A 17,257-nucleotide genomic window follows, 5' to 3' on the forward strand; every position below is an offset into this window, starting at 1 on the left:
CAGAACAGAAGCTCGCCGGCCTCCAGCGTTTCCACCGAGAGCAGCAGCCGAGCCAGAGAGGACGTGGCGTTCAGCTTCGTCACATCCCAGCGGCCCGCCATGCTGCTGACCGTCAGCACCTTCAGCCAGCAGTACATCGCCGTCATCCTCGCCAACAACGGTTTGTACAGCTTCTCTTCCTCTCACTCTAAAGTCCTGAGTCACCGTGCTAACGGTTTAAAGAGCCACGTGGTCACGACAGATCAGCTGATTCATGTTTACAAACATTCTGCAGCTCAGAGATGAACTGTTTGAAATCATCCAATCAGCTGGCATCATGCGGCCCTCTGGTCTTCAGTCCCTCGTTGAAATGACAGTTATGGATTTAATATGACGGACTGCGAGCGAGGTCAAAGGTCAGCTTCATCGGGGTCATCAATCAAACGTTCGCCACGTGTCCCGTCGCTCAGAGATTAAATCAGCTGTCGAGTTTTACCCAGGAAAAATGTTTCAATGATTATTTTTACTCTGAGAATTTAATTGAATGTTTTGGTTTAGTGTGTTTAAAACCCTGCGGCGTTCTGTCAACCAATCAGAACAGCTGATCGGCGTCTTATGCAGGAAGTCAGCAGCAGCGTCAGAAGGGTTCACGACTGAAGGGGAAAAACTAATTTTTGCATTTTAGTCGATTTGACAGAAACTGTTTTTTTTCTTCTTCGATGACAAAGACTGACGTGAACTGATCCCCAATGAACGCCATACGTGTTTCTGATGGAACAACCTTTGTGTTTTCTCGTGATAACGGCGTGATTATCTCATTTTCTGGAGATAACAAAGTAATTAACTGGAGATCCCAAGATAACGGCGTTAAGGAGAAGAGTTGCACGCTCAGCTGTTTTCTGCTTTCAGTGCTTTCAGACAAAGTGAACGTGGTCACCTCTGGAGAGGCGTGACACGCGGCGTGACACGCGGCGTGTGTGACACTCGACTTTATAGGATCGTGTTACTGCATGAACAACGTGAACGTGATGAAGGACGCCTCTCGTCTTTGTTTAATCCTTTTCATTTTATTATGTTTCAGCACTCACTGTGCTGACACACAAATGCGTTGCCATGGTTACCGAAGGAGCTTGCATAATTACACAGGCTGCTTGCCTTCTCAGCTGTGGATTTTTTTTGTCCACTTTACGTGCACACCACGAACCAACGAGAGTTCAAAAACGCGCCGAGATCAAACGGGGAAGAAAGGGAAGTCAGAAACAATCCTGCAGAGTCTTTTATTAAAGCAGAGAGAGGCCAATCAGAGAGCTGCAGATTGAACAGGAGGATGTTTTTAATAAATCTCAGGTTTATTTGTTGACATGAGGCAGCTCATGTGTATCATACTGCTCACTGCACAGCTGCCAGGATGGAAATAATACAGGCGCCGCCCCCTCGACTTAGAGCAAACTGATTATAGGCTAATGAAAAGATGTAACCCCCGCTGCTCTGCTCCTCCTCTGCAGCTGTCTTCATTCAGAGTCTCAACGTCCAATAAACCTGAACTCGTCAAAGTGCAGAAGAAAGAAAAAGACTCAAATGTTTTATTTGAGTTTTAAAGAAGATGTACGCTGCATTTATTGAGTCCCAGAGAGGAGGCCATTAAGATGTGAAGGCTGCAGAGACAGAAGAGAAGCTGAAGAGAAAACAAGATTCAGATTCAAGATTTTTATTTGTCACCTGTTCATACAGATGTGCAGTGAAATGTAAAGACTGTTCCGCAAGGCCATGAAATAAACACTCAAATTACTAATACACATAAATACAGTAAAATAGAATATAATGTAAAAAATAAAAAAAGAAGAATTATTTGAATGTAAACAAGCTGAAGGTGTGGTTTCTCGATAACGGGCGCTCGATAACGGACGCTGGTTAATGGGGCGGCCGATAACGGGCAGTCAATTACGGGGCGCTCGGTAACGGGCGCTTGATAATGGGCGCTTGATAACAGACGCTCGATAACGGGGCACTCGATAATGGACGCTTGATAACGGGCGCTCGATAATAGACACTCGATAACGGGCTCACGATAACGGACGCTCGATAACAGACGCTTAATAACATACGCTCGATAACGGGGCACTCGATAACGGACGCTCGATAACGGACGCTCGATAACGGGGCACTCGATAACGGGGCACTCGATAACGGGCGCTCGATAACGGGGCGCTCGATAACGGGGCGCTCGATAACGGGGCACTCGATAACGGGGCACTCGATAACGGGCGCTCGATAACGGGGCGCTCGATAACGGGCGCTCGATAACGGGGCGCTCGATAACGGGGCGCTCGATAACGGGGCACTCGATAACGGGGCACTCGATAACGGGGGCTCGATAACGGGGTGCTACATCTTCAGTGGTTGCCATCACAAATCTGAAAAGAATCAGAGAAAATAAAGATTTGATGATTTGATTTAGATTCATGTTTCGAGTCTGGAGAAGAAGGAAACGTGTCGCTCTTGTTCACCGGTGTTTCCTGCTGTCGGCGCCGGTCATATCTCAACGCCACGTCTCAAAGCTTAATGCTGACAGCCTTTAAGCTCATTTCAAACTTTCCAGGATCATATCGAGTGACATCGCTGCGCTCCTGTAAGTCAGCGTCCTAATGCATGTTAGAGGACGTGCAATGTGTTACATCCGCACGCCTCTCGTTCCAGCTGCCGTGTAAACACTGAAGAGCAGAGGAGACACTCCACGCCGCGACCTCCGTCGACACGAGCGCTCGCCGAGTTCACAATGAATCACAACACAAAGCCCTTCACGTCTTCACCTACACACAGGGAATTGTAATATTGACCCAGCAGCACTTCACAATGCATATCTCCCCGACTCTTTGATCTGTGTGTGTGTGTGTGTGTGTGTGTGTGTGTGTGTGTGTGTCTGTGTGTGTGTGTGTGTGTTTGTGTGTGTGTGTGTGTGTGTGTGTGTGTGTGTGTGTGTGTGTGTGTGTGTGGGAGGAACACGGAGCACATATTGACTTATTCAGTGTGTGGGCGAGGAGCTGTGAGATAGAGATCTCAAACAGCAATTGAAGAAGTTTAGATAGAGACTCTATTTATAAAGAAGCGTCTCATTTCAGTAAATAGGTATTCTGTCTCTCTCTCTCTGTCTCTCTCTGTCTCTCTCTGTCTCTCTCTCTCTCTCTGTCTCTCTCTCTCTCTGCCTCTCTCTGTCTCTCTCTCTCTCTCTGCCTCTCTCTGTCTCTCTGTCTCTCTCTGTCTCTCTCTCTCTCTGTCTCTCTCTCTCTCTGCCTCTCTCTGTCTCTCTCTCTCTCTCTGCCTCTCTCTGTCTCTCTGTCTCTCTCTGTCTCTCTCTGTCTCTCTCTCTCTCTCTGTCTCTCTCTCTCTCTCTCTGTCTCTCTCTCTCTCTGTCTCTCTCTGTCTCTCTCTCTCTCTCTGTCTCTCTCTCTCTCTGCCTCTCTCTGTCTCTCTCTCTCTCTCTGTCTCTCTCTGTCTCTCTCTCTCTCTCTGTCTCTCTCTCTCTCTCTGTCTCTCTCTGTCTCTCTCTGTCTCTCTCTCTCTCTCTGTCTCTCTCTCTCTCTCTGTCTCTCTCTCTGTCTCTCTCTCTCTCTCTGTCTCTCTCTCTCTCTCTCTCTCTCTCTCTGTCTCTCTCTGTCTCTCTCTCTGTCTCTCTCTCTCTCTCTCTCTATCTCTCTCTCTCCTCCGGTGGGCTGGAATATGTTTAACATGATAAAGAGGACTTGACCTGACTCTGGTTCTTTCTGCTTCCTGTCCAGGGAGTCTGCAGATCTGGTATCACCTTCAAACAGACACGAGTCCAGACGTTTTCAGCCCCGCCCTCGGCAACCTGGCAGACGGGCGACTCCATCGAGTCCGGATCCACCGAGTGGGAAAGAACCTCTATGTACAGGTGAGCAGAGGAGTGAGGAGATGATGAAACAACGAGTTAAAGGTCGTCTGGGTTTGGCGTCTGTAGCCCCATTCTGCCCGACGCCCAACTCGTTGCAACAACACATCTCCCAAACGTCAGGAAGTTGTTTTAGCAGCTTGATTTAAACCAAACATCCACGCGACCCAGAAACTTCCTGTGTGGAGAGTTAGGAAGGTAACGCGCTTTAAAGCAGAGTTCTGTGATGCATGACAGTCGAGTCGACCAATCAGAACAAAGAAAGGTGATCGTCAATACTGCAGTTCCACTCGACCAGCTCTTTCCTGCACATGTCACCAGCTCGCTGTGTCAGCGTATCACTCAGGTATTTTGACTTCACTTTTGTAAAACAGAAGGAGACAGAGACGTGCTGTCCATATTATTTTACCTTCGTAAAGTATCCGATTACCTGAATGATAATCCTCGACATCATGACATCATTCTGCTGGTTGAAATAAAGAGAGACAGGAAGATTTTAAAATCACACATGTGGACGTCTGCTGTAGAGACAGGTAGAACCCAGGCAGAAACCTGGGCTTAAAAACCTGCAGTTCCTGGAGTGTCCACTAGAGGCTGGCTGCAGGAGCACAGGAAGTCACATACACACCCATTCTAAAAAGTCTGTTTTTACAGCAGAGATTAACATGTTTACAGCCTGGTTCAAAAAACCATCGATGGGACTCCAGCGCCCCCTGCAGGAACAGACGGGGGACGTCACTCAGACTTCAAATATTTATATCGTTCATGTTCTGAAGTATTGAAAAAGGATTTTGATTCTGTGTTTTTACGGTGATTTCAAAGCGTCTCCTTTGAGGACTGTTATCACATCTCTGAAACTCTGTGACAGGAGATGTGTCAAACGTTGAGTACTTTTGATCCCAGAGTCTTTGTGCCGTTAGATTTTCTTTCCAAAGGGGACATTTAAAATTTAAAATCTCCTCTCTGCTCTGGTGGCATACAGGTGTGCTTAATGTTCACCTGCCACCGCCGGCGTTCGGCGTGCAGTTGGCAGTTGGCAGGTGCTAATTTCCCTCCCTGCCAAAGTTCCTTTTAATGCATGTGATGACAGCTGATCACCTGGATGTGTTTGAGAGCTCCTTTAAAACAACGTTTAGCTCTGACTTCCAGACTTGCAGAAGTTATTTTTATGAATGTAATCATTAGACGTTTATCAGATTAAATTTTCTCTTCTTCTCCAAACATTAATCAGTGTGAGCGATGCTTTTCAAATCGACGTTCCTCTGCATTAAAACGTGCACATGAAACCTCTGTGTGCATTTTTAAAACGGCCATAGATGTCATCAGAAACCGGCAGCGCTTTATTGCAGATCATCAAGTTAAGTGATGCAACTGAGTCAGCGCGGTGGAGCAGGAGCAGAGGTCGACATCACTTCAAAGCTAACTGTGGGCGGATGTGGTTCAGTGTGAAGCTGCAGTGAACACGGAGCTCGATCCATAATGTATTGAAATGTGCTGCTGCTGCTGCTGTTAGCACGGTTTAGATTTCTTGTAATTGGCTTGTTATTTGATTTCTCTCCACTCAACCAGATCGACCAGGACATCCACACAAAGTACACACTGTCATCTGATGCAGAGCTGATCCTAATCAGATCCCTGACATTGGGCAAAGTCACCAGTAAGTCCTCCCACCGTGCGCCGCCGTCCTCCCTTTGTCTGTGCTGCTTTTGTTCTCCCCGTCTCCGTGCGGAGACTTTGGATGTTTGAGTGAAAAGTAAAGAATGATGTCGTCGTCTGTGTCAGGAGGAGACGACTTCAACCAGGAAGTGGTGCGAGCGGCCTCCAAAGGTTTTGTCGGCTGCCTCTCCTCAGTCCAGTTCAATCACGTGGCGCCGCTGAAGGCAGCGCTGACCAACCGGGGGAGTTCACTGGTCACCATCAGAGGTCCTCTGGTCCAATCGAACTGTGGCGCCCTGGCAGAGTCCACCTCGCACACGCTGCAAGGTAAACCGCTTCATTAACCCTCACTTGATACTTATTTTAATATTTCATATTTAATCTCACACACTGTGAGACACACACACACACATAGGGCTGTGCTCCCCCGCTGCATCAGCTGATCCCCTCTCTCCTCTGTAACGCCTCTGAAGACGTACAGGGAGGGGGGGTCACTTCATCCCCCATCACGCCTCCACCACATTCAGATTGAAAGAGAAACGTCACAGGGCGTAAATATGGTGGCTAGAAACGGCGCTCTGAACAGGGCAATAAAAAATGTGATAATCCAGTTATTTATGGAACATGAGGATTATCGTCTTCACCTCACTGTCCATTAAAACGATAATCAAAGATGTCACTGTGAGCTCCGGGGATTTAAAGGAGACGGCTTTATTAACCCACTCTTCAGAGACTCAATCAGGAAGTAATTGACAAATTAATCTACAATCATCAAGATGCAGCTCCAATTAAATCCTCCGTATTTTTGTCTCTGATTCTTAAAGCCTGATGTTTGTGCTTCGCTCGCTCGCTCTCTCTCTCTTTCTCTCTCTCTCTCTCTCTCAGATGAGTGCAGTTAAACTCTGTTTACCTCATTATGTAGTGTGACTGTGTTTACTGAGCACTTATCAGACGCTCCGTGCAGACAGACGGCAGAGAGACTTCATTAAAGATGTCTGCACTTCATGATTCAGGGTGTTCGGGCGACGCTAAAACATAAAACACATCTTTGCCACACATTGAATCTGAATTCCTCCAGGGTTTAAAACATGATGCTGAAGTGTAAAATCCTGCAGTACCTGGAGTGTCCACTAGAGGCTGGCTGCAGAAGCACAGGAAGTCACATACACACCCATTCTAAAAAGTCTGTTTTTACAGCAGAGATTAACATGTTTACAGCCTGGTTCAAAAAACCAAATAGGTGTGATTAGCTCATGTCTGGATGGACACACACTGTACGGGGGGTGAATGTTTTGATGACTCATCAGTTTTGATTTGATGAAGGATAAGAGTTATTCTCAATAAGGCGTGTAGCTGACCTGATTGACAGGTGGGCGCGGTGTAACGGTTTGTCAGGAGGTTTAAAACCCGCCTCAGCTCCAGCTCTCAGCCTGTCGTTAGGTTGACTGAAAGTTAGACTGAGACAGCATTTCCAGCATGGAGACCGCCATCGATGGGACTCCAGCGCCCCCTGCAGCTCTTAAACTGGCCTCTAACTTCTCACCTCTGTTGGTCATGCAGGTCCAGAACTTCCTCTAAATATAAAAACAGGACTTGGAGCATCAGTCTAATTATCTTCCTGATAAAATGTTACTGTTCTTCAAAATGACTTGTTAGCAGCTGATCGTAGCTCCTGACAGTTTGTGAGAAGCAGACGTCTGCCAGCTGTGCTTCCAGTCGCCTGCCTGTCTGAACAGATGCATTCACATCCGTACCAACAGAGCAGCTGTCTGTGCCGGCTTCTTAACACCGACACAAATGTCTTTTTACACTTTCAATCTTATTTTTATGTGTGAGAACAGATGTGTGAGAATTGAGCTCAAAGTAACGGGCAGAGAGTTTTAACAAGATGAAGCTGAGAGAGGGAACGTGATGGACCGGGTCTGTGAACACCGCTCTACATGGTTAAAGGGAGCGCTACATGGGGCGCTGGTGGAGCAGTGGTTAGTGCACGCGCCCCATGTATGGAGGCTGTAGTCTTCCAAGCGTGCGGCCCGGGTTCGAATCCCACCTGTGGCTCCTTTCCTGCATGTCGTTCCCCTCTCTCTCTCTCTATCCACTGTCCTGTCGCTACATTAAAGACACAAAAAGCCCCCCCCCCCCCCCCCCAAAAAAAAGGAGCGCTACATAAAAAGGTGATAATAGAGAGAGGAAGAGGGGCGACAAAACGTCTCAATTATTGACCCGGGTCTGAGTACACTTGACCCCAAAGTCCAGTTCATTCAAGTCCGTACTGTGCCAGAGTCCACTTAGACAGGTGGTCTCTGGTTCATGTGTACTCAGGTCGGGGAGATGTGAACGCAACCGTGCCCAAACAAGGAAGTGGACCGCTACATGACGGTGTAAATCTAAACGACTCCTGTCGCTTTAAGAACCGTCGTTTCCTCCTCTGAGCTGCACGATGTGGACGCAGGAAGAGGGTCGACGTTGGCGTCTCAGAAATAACAAAAACATCCTCACTTAGCAGGATGGACACAGCGCGTGAGTGGTTGTCATGGTTACCTCTTCCAAAACAACCAGGTGCATGCCGCCCCCTGCTGTATAGGAGTGTGAACAAACATAAGATGGTTTCTTTTGCCTCGTCATTAATCGGTCGTTGTTTTAGAGACCACTCAGCTGATTCTTATTCTGAGAGAATGTGATCCGGACCCTCCATGAATCCAAAACAATCCTACAGAAACATTCACCAGGCTGAGTCACCGTGATGATGACTCACTTCCTGATTGATAACGTCCTCAGAAACAGGAAGTGGAAGGCTCTCATGACTTCCTGTTTTCTGTTTCTAAATTAAAATTGTGTTAATTGTTGTGTTGGCAGCCGCACGAGACAGTTCATGAAAACACCAGCTGTTCGCCTCGCGGCGTTCTCTCTGTCGCGCTTCATTCAGTCTGACACGACTTAAACGAGTCATCACACATCAGCTGACCCCTCTTCATCACCTCCTCACGGCCACCGCTTGACTCGGGGTCACACGGCGCTTGGACCTGAAGGGGGTGATATTTAGATGAGAGGACGTCGTTGACATTTAAAAGTCGTTTCTCAGAGGAGGAGATTAACGTGGAGAGAAGTCAAAATGATATTTGGTGATATTTCTGAAGTCACACTCGTGTGTTTGTTTCTGCTGCTTCAGATCAAACGGCGACAGCCAACAAAGACAAGGAGCAGCATCAGAGCGGCAGCCAGAAGGACTTGGCTGTCATCGCAGGTTTGTAGCTGTTTCTTCTGCTTCATTATTTTTCCTTTGCTTAATTGAAAACGAGCCCCAGCTGTTCGTTGTTTGTCATTCTCCCCATTTGCCTCCAACGTAATTCTTTCTCCTGGTCTCTTGATAACTCAGCCTCCTTTTCATTACTGGTGATGACATTAAAGGAGAGTGTTTCCTGAACAGGGGAACTTCCCCCCCTCCCCTTACTTACTGTGTATCCGTCATGTTGTTGAGATGATGCAACTCGATCTGCAGCATCAATACGAGACAATAAATTAAAGGTCACATATCCTCCTCCTCCTCTTCTTCAGTTTAAATAATTCTCAGAGCTCCTCTTCAACATGTGTGTGAAGTTTCTTGTTCTAAATCCACTCTGATCCTGTATTTGATCATGTCTATAAACCCCTCTATTTCAGCCCTGCTCAGAACAGACTGTTTCTGTGTCTGTACCTTTAAATATGTAAATGAGCTGTGTCTGACCACGCCCCCTCTCTGGAAGGGCTTGGGTGTCTCTGTCTTTCTCGCTCCATGTCCTATTGTTTACGGTGAGAAGGCAGACTCAGAGGGCAGAACAAACACCTAGCTGTGGGAGTGTCACCCACCTGGGGGAGGGGCTACTGCCCTTTGTGATGTCATGAAGGGAAAATCTCCAAACGGCCTGTTTGAGAACACATTTTCTGAGTCAACCGTCACAAATCAGAACAGTAAAATCCAGTCAGAGGACAGAGTCTCTGCAGACACAGACACCACCACACATGTATGGAGGCCCAGCAGGGACAATGGAGCAGCTTCACTTTAGGAGAAGTCTGTCTTTTATTTTGAAGGAGGAAGCTGCTGACTCTATTTGTAAAACCTTTTACACCTCCACGTAGATGTCGGTAGATGTGAATGTGGAGCTAGAGGAGGAAAAGTTAGCTTAGCCTAGCTTAGCTTAGCTTAAGATAACGTGGCGTTTCCTCGGCCTCATCAGAAGCATCATCTCATCTGTTCTGAAGAGAACTTCAATAGAAGAACAAATCAATCAAAGATAAATGTTCTAATTAAGTTAGCGATATGAGGACCAATCAGAGATCAGATCAAACACAGCGTGAGGCTCTGAGTTTAATCTGAAGGAGGCGGAGTCTCTTCCTGTTATCTTAAGAGTCGATTCTCTCTCTCAGGTAACGATCAGCGCCCGCAGAGAAACGGGCATATGAGCGTTTTGAGTTATGATCGCGGTGAGACGAGAGGGAGGCGACTCCTGGAGGACGTGTTGATGTTAAAGCGAGTTTCTGTTAAAGGAGAAGAAGAGATTGGATTTCAAATTAACCTTTCCAGCTGCACGACTCAAAGACAAGCGGGACGGAATAAAAGTTCACATTCTTTAGATCGAGGTGAAAAAGCAAAAGGTCAAAACAAAGCAGGAAACTGAAAGAGGAAAAAGGAGGTTAGACGAGGAAACATCAATCTGTAGGTCAGGCGGGCACAACGAGGCAGAAACAAAAAAAACATGAAGCGAGGGAATATGCAAACGAGACAATCTGGCAGGAAGTGAAGAACGGGCCGGTGGATATGAGGGGGGGCCGAGGGGGGAAACCAGAAACAGGTGTGCAGTGAACGTCAGGTGATGGCGATGACAGCAGAGGAGGTTACTGTGGGGCACGAGGAAGAGAGCGCTGGATGAGAAATGACAGGAGAAAGGGGGGGGCGAGGGTGGGGGGGCGAGGAAGAGTGCTGGATGAGAAATGACAGGAGAGGGGGGTGGGGGGGGGGGGGGGCGAGGAAGAGCGCTGGATGAGAAATGACAGGAGAGCTCGTCTGCAGCAGGAGAGACAGAGAGGACAAGAGACTGAATGCTGAGTGCTGGCTGGGTGGAGAGACTGCAGGGGGGGGGGGGGGGGCGAGGGGGAGGAAGGGGGGGGGGCAGCCTGCCTGCAGCACCTCCAGATTCTCCAATCAACACGTTCTCTCCTGTTTGTTTAATTAGAAAAGCAGGCGTGTTAAAACAACAGTTTTTACAGTGTTTAACAACAGTGTGTGTGTGTGTGTGTGTGTGTGTCTCTGTGTGTGTCTGTGTGTGTGTGTGTGTGTGTGTGTGTGTGTGTGTGTGTGTGTGTCTGTGTGTGTGTGTGTGTGTGTGTGTGTGTGTGTGTGTGTGTGTGTGTGTGTCTCTGTGTGTGTCTGTGTGTGTGTGTGTGTGTGTGTGTGTGTGTCTGTGTGTGTGTCTCTGTGTGTGTCTCTGTGTGTGTCTCTGTGTGTGTGTGTGTCTCTGTGTGTGTCTCTGTGTGTCTGTGTGTGTGTGTGTCTGTGTGTGTGTCTCTGTGTGTGTCTCTGTGTGTGTCTCTGTGTGTGTGTGTGTCTCTGTGTGTGTCTCTGTGTGTCTGTGTGTGTCTGTGTGTGTGTCTCTGTGTGTGTCTCTGTGTGTGTGTGTGTGTGTGTGTGTGTGTGTGTGTCTGTGTGTGTGTGTGTGTGTGTGTGTGTGTCTGTGTGTGTCTGTGTGTGTGTGTGTGTGTGGTCTGCCAAATAAAAGTGAGCACTCATTTATTTCAGGGCTGAAAAAAAGTCATGAGATAAATCAAACGGTGCATAAATAACGTGCTTCCTGTTTGGATGAACATCAGAATAAAGTCATGAATGATGCAGCGCTCACAAAGTGATCAAAGAGAAGCTCTCGTTCTTTAAATGTCTCGTTTCACTTCTGTTTTCTTTTCTTCATTATAAATACATGACGAGTGCGTCTGCTGGATATTACTGAGTTAAAGAAAGTCAACATGTGGAAGAGGGCTGTAATCGACTTAAATAAGCATGAAGACAAACAGAAATGTAAACGCAGAGTGAGAGGCGGTTAGCTGCAGCCGGTCAGACCAGTAAGCCCAGTAAGCCCAGTGTAATGTCCAGCAGTGAACTCTCTGATGTGTGATGTGGGGTTATAAAACTTATTAGCAGTGAGAGCTGTTTGTCTGTATGTAATTGAAATAAGGTCAACATGATGTTTGATGCTGATAGCTCTCTCTCCCCCCCGCTGCGTCCTCAGGTGTGGTCACAGCGGTGGTCTTCATCGCAGTGTGTGCTCTGGCTGTGATAAGCCGCCTCCTCTACCAGCAGCGGCGCGCCCAGAGGAGCAGCAGCAGCAGCGGCGGCGGCATCAAAGAGGAGAACAGACACAGCATGTACACGGACTACAGGACAGAGATGCACCTGCACAGCTCAGTCAGAGACAACATGAAGGAGTTCTACATCTGACTGTGGAGCTACAAACTCACCTCTCTCTCTTAGAAAAGGACAAACAGGTGGACGTGCAGCTGCAGGATTTCTTACTACAAACATCATCTCTGTGTCCTGGAAGTGTCTGAGGAACACTGATAAACCTGCAGCTGGTGGTCCACACCTCCAGCCCGAGCGAGCACCTCTACAGATCTTAGTGTTTTTGATGTTGGTGAAACTGTCAGAATCAAGCTGCTGTGGTTCCTGCTGTGCAAAAATGTGTAAAGCAAAAGAGGACGGACGGACACACCGTGGTCCATCCTGAATGCGCACAACTTGAACTCCTTAGTTTGAAACCCTCAGATGCTGAATACTCCCACATTTCAGTGGGGACTTAAAGGTACCTGCGAGTCGGGGGAATGTAGGCCAGGCCTGTAAGATATGCACACATCCGCTGCTGTCTTTGTTTTTCCAGTGGTGGTGAATGTTGTAGAAGAAGAAATGGGGACAATACTGCCTATACTGTATGAGTGCCTAATTTGCATACAAGTTTTTATTTGAGGAGTTATTCATATTCGTTTTCACAGAAGCAGTCACATTAACATCGAGCAGTACGCCGAATAAAAAAGAAAATCTGGTTTTCTCCCCTCGTGCACCACACCTGCAAGGTGACCATTAGTGACTTTTGGTTTCTTTCACTGTTCTCTTTCTGCAGCGTTTGAGGGAGCATGGAGGTCGACAAAGTTAAAGAGGCAGGCCCGGTTCTACGATGCTGCAAAGGAATGCATTAAGCTGCAAAACAAACAGAGACTCAGATTGTGTTTATTACATCCTCGATCTGATGGTCATGACCCGTCCTCTCACGCGGGCGCACATGAGGGCGCACATGAGGGCGCACATGAGAGCGCACATGAGGGCGCACATGAGGGCGCACATGAGGGACCCAGAACACCTCCCCTGTTCTTTATGGCTCTCTCTCTCCGGTCACTGTGGCTGCACCCCCTTTAACCTCAGATGCACCCTAAGTCTTTTGTTCTAGAACCGGACCTGCCTTCAAATCCAGGAAGTTTTCATCTTTTCAGGGCTGCACCCGACTCAGCGTTTTGTCAGTTTCATCAGCTCGGCTCTCCGCTCAATGATTTGGGCTTTTATTTGATTTCTGTGCCACCTCGTGCCGGATCATTCAACACATGTTTTTTTATTTATCTGTAAAATGTCTCTGTGTCGTCTTGAACCGCAGCTGTCAATCAAACATTTGAGCTACTTCATGTCAAAGTGTTTAACCTGTAAGAGTTTTTAATGAAAAGTTCAAAGTTAAAGGGAGAATGTGCGACTTTTTGATCCAGTAGATGGCGCCCTTGAGCACCAGCATGAAACCAAAACAAACAAAATAGCTGCAATCACCTGCATTGTTGTGTTAGCATACTAATGTTAGCGCTCTTTAGTTAGCTTGTAGCTTCACATTAGCTGTGTCCTGCATTGTTGTGTTAGCATGCTAATGGTAGCGCTCTTTAGTTAGCTCGTAGCTTCACATTAGCTGTGTCCTGCATTGTTGTGTTAGCATGCTAATGTTAGCGCTCTTTAGTTAGCTCGTAGCTTCACATTGCATATAAACTGACACAGAATGGGCGTGATCTAAAAACTCTTACTAACATCCAAATAATCAGTTTGAACGCTGCCTCAAAATATTTTAATATTTTATGTTTCAAAATATTTTAATATACTATATATTCTTTATTCATCAATAAAAATACATTTCAGACGGCCCCATTTCAAGTCCATGTGGCAGCTCAGCTAGTAGCAGCTCAGCTTGCAGCTGCCTTTGACCTCCTTCAGGCTGCTCTTGAAATTTTGATTTCTTTCTTTCTACCTGTGTAAATACACATATCTGTTATCCTGGTGAGGAGGGGACCTTCACAAATCATTCTGCTGTCAGTAAAAACAAGTCGGGCTCAGAGAAAACAGCAGCTCCTCGTGCAGCCTCTTCTGACAGCCCGTGTCGGCAGAATCTTATTTTTAAAGATTTGTAACGGTGACGTTTTTTGTTTATTTGAGTTATGAGCCTGTCATGTTGTTGAACAAAGTGAGAGCTGAGATTCAAACTGACAAAACGCATCATGATGTAATTCAAACAGTCAGCCTGTAGGGTGCAGCCCAAACGTTGTGTTCTTTGTGTTTATTTCCTCACAAAGCTCTCTGTTCAGGCCACATGTTGTGTTTTTTATTGTGGGGATATTTAGCTGATGTCGTAGGAAATCCTGAATAATAATTTTTCAAGCAGATAGAAATCCCTTCATGCTTAGAGCGTGCGTTGTACAAAGGAAGTAGACGTTATATAAAGAATACAAATAAAGGAGAGGATATAGCACCTCCATGAACACCAGAGAGCCATCCACGTACAAAACGTGCAGTGAGTGGCGGGAAAATGAAAACCCCTCAATATAGGAATATATCCTGATTGGAGACGCCACACGACAGCAGGAAGTGTTGAGTTCAAGACGCACTGATGGAACCTGAACGCACCATCAGTGTAGCTAACCATGAGTCATGCTAGCTGAGGTTTAATGCTTCATCACAGCGTGCTCGACTGTTTGCAGACGACTCACAGCTCTTCTGGTTTGATCACTTTCTGTGGAGCTCGTCAGCAGCGCTTAAAGATTTTTTGCAACCAAGAAGAAGTCGGAGATGTTCCACTTTGTCTTTCTCGGACTACAGGGACACATGTTTTGTTTTTCAGCTTCCTCAGGACAATCCTGAAACAGAAACAAGAAGACGAGTCGTCCTGCAGCCGGAGCTCGATGAACACGTCCTCTTACAGTCTGGATGTAAACGGAGAGACGTTTCCTTCTTGTTCCCGATCTTCACCTCTCTCTGGACAAAGGGGAAGGCGATGCCACCTTCATTTAAAATCGGCTTCCAGTTAAGAAAGCAGAAACTGAGGTTCTGAAGAGTTCAGTTTTCCTCTCATGAACCAACGTGTTAAGTTGCTCCGTCGTCTCGGCTTCTTAAATGTAAAAAAGGTTGAAAGGGATGCAGCGAGACGTCGCTGAAGACGATGAAACTACTGAAGGTGATGTCGGGGGAGGGGCGTGGTCAGACGACGGGGGTCTCGACCCCGCCCGTGCATGTCCTGTTTATCTGAGACGGCGTCAGAGGACGTGAATGAACACGCCTCCAAGTGTGACATCATGTGGTTACTTCTTCTTAATGATTTGTATAGCTGCAGTTTTATTAAGGATCTATTGTATAGATGTATAATTTAATAATAAAAGTCGATATATTGTTAACCCCGTGTTGGAGAGTCACTTTGAACCGGCTCGTTTGTCTGACAGGTCACGCCACGGATGATCCTCTCGCCGCTGGAAACAGGTTTCATGCATCACGTCACACCATGAAGGTTAGGGGCGTAACCCGGGATGAAAATAAAAAAATCTAACTACAAATGTATTTAAGCTATTTGTTCTTTTAGAAAGGGGCGTGTACCTTCTAATCAGTGGTGGCCGATTTAAAATCCTGAGTCCGTCCAGTCGGAGTGAAAATGCTTTCCATTCTGTGACGAGACGTGACGAGACGTGACGTGACGTGACGAGGCGAGATAAGGCGAGGTAAGGCGAGTGGTCTTCAGACAGATGTTCTACATCTCTCAGCTCTTAACACTCAGATGCTGTGTTGTCAGGTCCGTTTGTTATAAGTGACTCTGGGCTTGTTTTTCTGTAAAGTCACTGGCATATGTCATCAGTCCCCAGAGCGACAATGCCCGGGAGGCATAAGGGGGGAAAAAATATAATAAAGAGTGGGAGAAGGAGAGAGAAAGAGACTGGATCCAACCTTAATACAGCATGCTGATGATGCTGATGAGCGCTGCAGACTGCAGACTCAGGTCCTGATGAGCGCTGCAGACTGCAGACTCAGGTCCTAATGAGCGCTGCAGACACAGGTCCTGATGAGTGCTGCAGACTGCAGACTGCAGACTCAGGTCCTGATGAGCGCTGCAGACTGCAGACTCAGGTCCTAATGAGCGCTGCAGACACAGGTCCTGATGAGTGCTGCAGACTGCAGACTCAGGTCCTGATGAGCACTGCAGACTCAGGTCCTGATGAGCGCTGCAGACTGCAGACTGCAGACTCAGGTCCTGATGAGCGCTGCAGACTGCAGAATCAGGTCCTGATGAGCGCTGCAGACTGCAGATGCAGGTCCTGATGAGTGCTGCAGACTCAGGTCCTGATGAGCGCTGCAGACTGCAGACTCAGGTCCTGATGAGCGCTGCAGACTGCAGACTCAGGTCCTGATGAGTGTTGCAGACTGCAGACACAGGTCCTGATGAGTGCTGCAGACTGCAGACTGCAGACTCAGGTCCTGATGAGTGCTGCAGACTCAGGTCCTGATGAGCGCCGCAGACTGCAGATGCAGGTCCTGATGAGCGCCGCAGACTGCAGACGCAGGTCCTGATGAGCGCTGCAGACTACAGACGCAGGTCCTGATGAGCGCTGAAGACTGCAGACGCAGGTCATGATGAGTGCTGCAGACTCAGGTCCTGATGAGCGCTGAAGACTGCAGACGCAGGTCCTGATGAGCGCTGAAGACTGCAGACGCAGGTCATGATGAGTGCTGCAGACTCAGGTCCTGATGAGCGCTGAAGACTGCAGACGCAGGTCCTGATGAGTGCTGCAGACTCAGGTCCTGATGAGCGCTGAAGACTGCAGACTCAGGTCCTGATGAGTGCTGCAGACTGCAGACTCAGGTCCTGATGAGCGCTGCAGACTGCAGACTCAGGTCCTGATGAGTGTTGCAGACTGCAGACACAGGTCCTGATGAGTGCTGCAGACTGCAGACTGCAGACTCAGGTCCTGATGAGTGCTGCAGACTCAGGTCCTGATGAGCGCCGCAGACTGCAGATGCAGGTCCTGATGAGCGCCGCAGACTGCAGACGCAGGTCCTGATGAGCGCTGCAGACTACAGACGCAGGTCCTGATGAGCGCTGAAGACTGCAGACGCAGGTCATGATGAGTGCTGCAGACTCAGGTCCTGATGAGCGCTGAAGACTGCAGACGCAGGTCCTGATGAGTGCTGCAGACTCAGGTCCTGATGAGCGCTGAAGACTGCAGACTCAGGTCCTGATGAGTGCTGCAGACTGCAGACTCAGGTCCTGATGAGTGCTGCAGACTCAGGTCCTGATGAGTGCTGAAGACTGCAGACGCAGGTCCTGATGAGTGCTGCAGACTCAGGTCCTGATGAGCGCTGAAGACTGCAGACGCAGGTCCTGATGAGTGCTGCAGACTGCAGACTCA

General features: G+C 47.8%; 1 protein-coding gene across 1 annotated transcript in view; it reads left to right on the forward strand.

Annotated features, from left to right (window-relative positions):
- The window catches only part of LOC132967180 (contactin-associated protein-like 5), a gene marked incomplete at its 5' end in the record, with an annotated part of 35,205 nt that extends 19,949 nt beyond the window's left edge, over positions 1-15,256 (forward strand). The window contains 6 exons of the mRNA XM_061034041.1: positions 1-160; positions 3,756-3,889; positions 5,456-5,543; positions 5,669-5,869; positions 8,712-8,786; positions 11,800-15,256. The exon at positions 1-160 is cut by the window's left edge and continues 68 nt beyond it. Of these exons, the coding sequence (XP_060890024.1) occupies positions 1-160; positions 3,756-3,889; positions 5,456-5,543; positions 5,669-5,869; positions 8,712-8,786; positions 11,800-12,008 (867 nt within the window). The remainder of the gene's footprint in view (positions 161-3,755; positions 3,890-5,455; positions 5,544-5,668; positions 5,870-8,711; positions 8,787-11,799) is intronic.
- Positions 15,257-17,257: the final 2,001 nt, after the last annotated feature.

This window comes from Labrus mixtus, unplaced genomic scaffold (genome assembly GCF_963584025.1).
Source record: "Labrus mixtus unplaced genomic scaffold, fLabMix1.1 SCAFFOLD_139, whole genome shotgun sequence".
Lineage (NCBI taxonomy): Eukaryota > Metazoa > Chordata > Actinopteri > Labriformes > Labridae > Labrus > Labrus mixtus.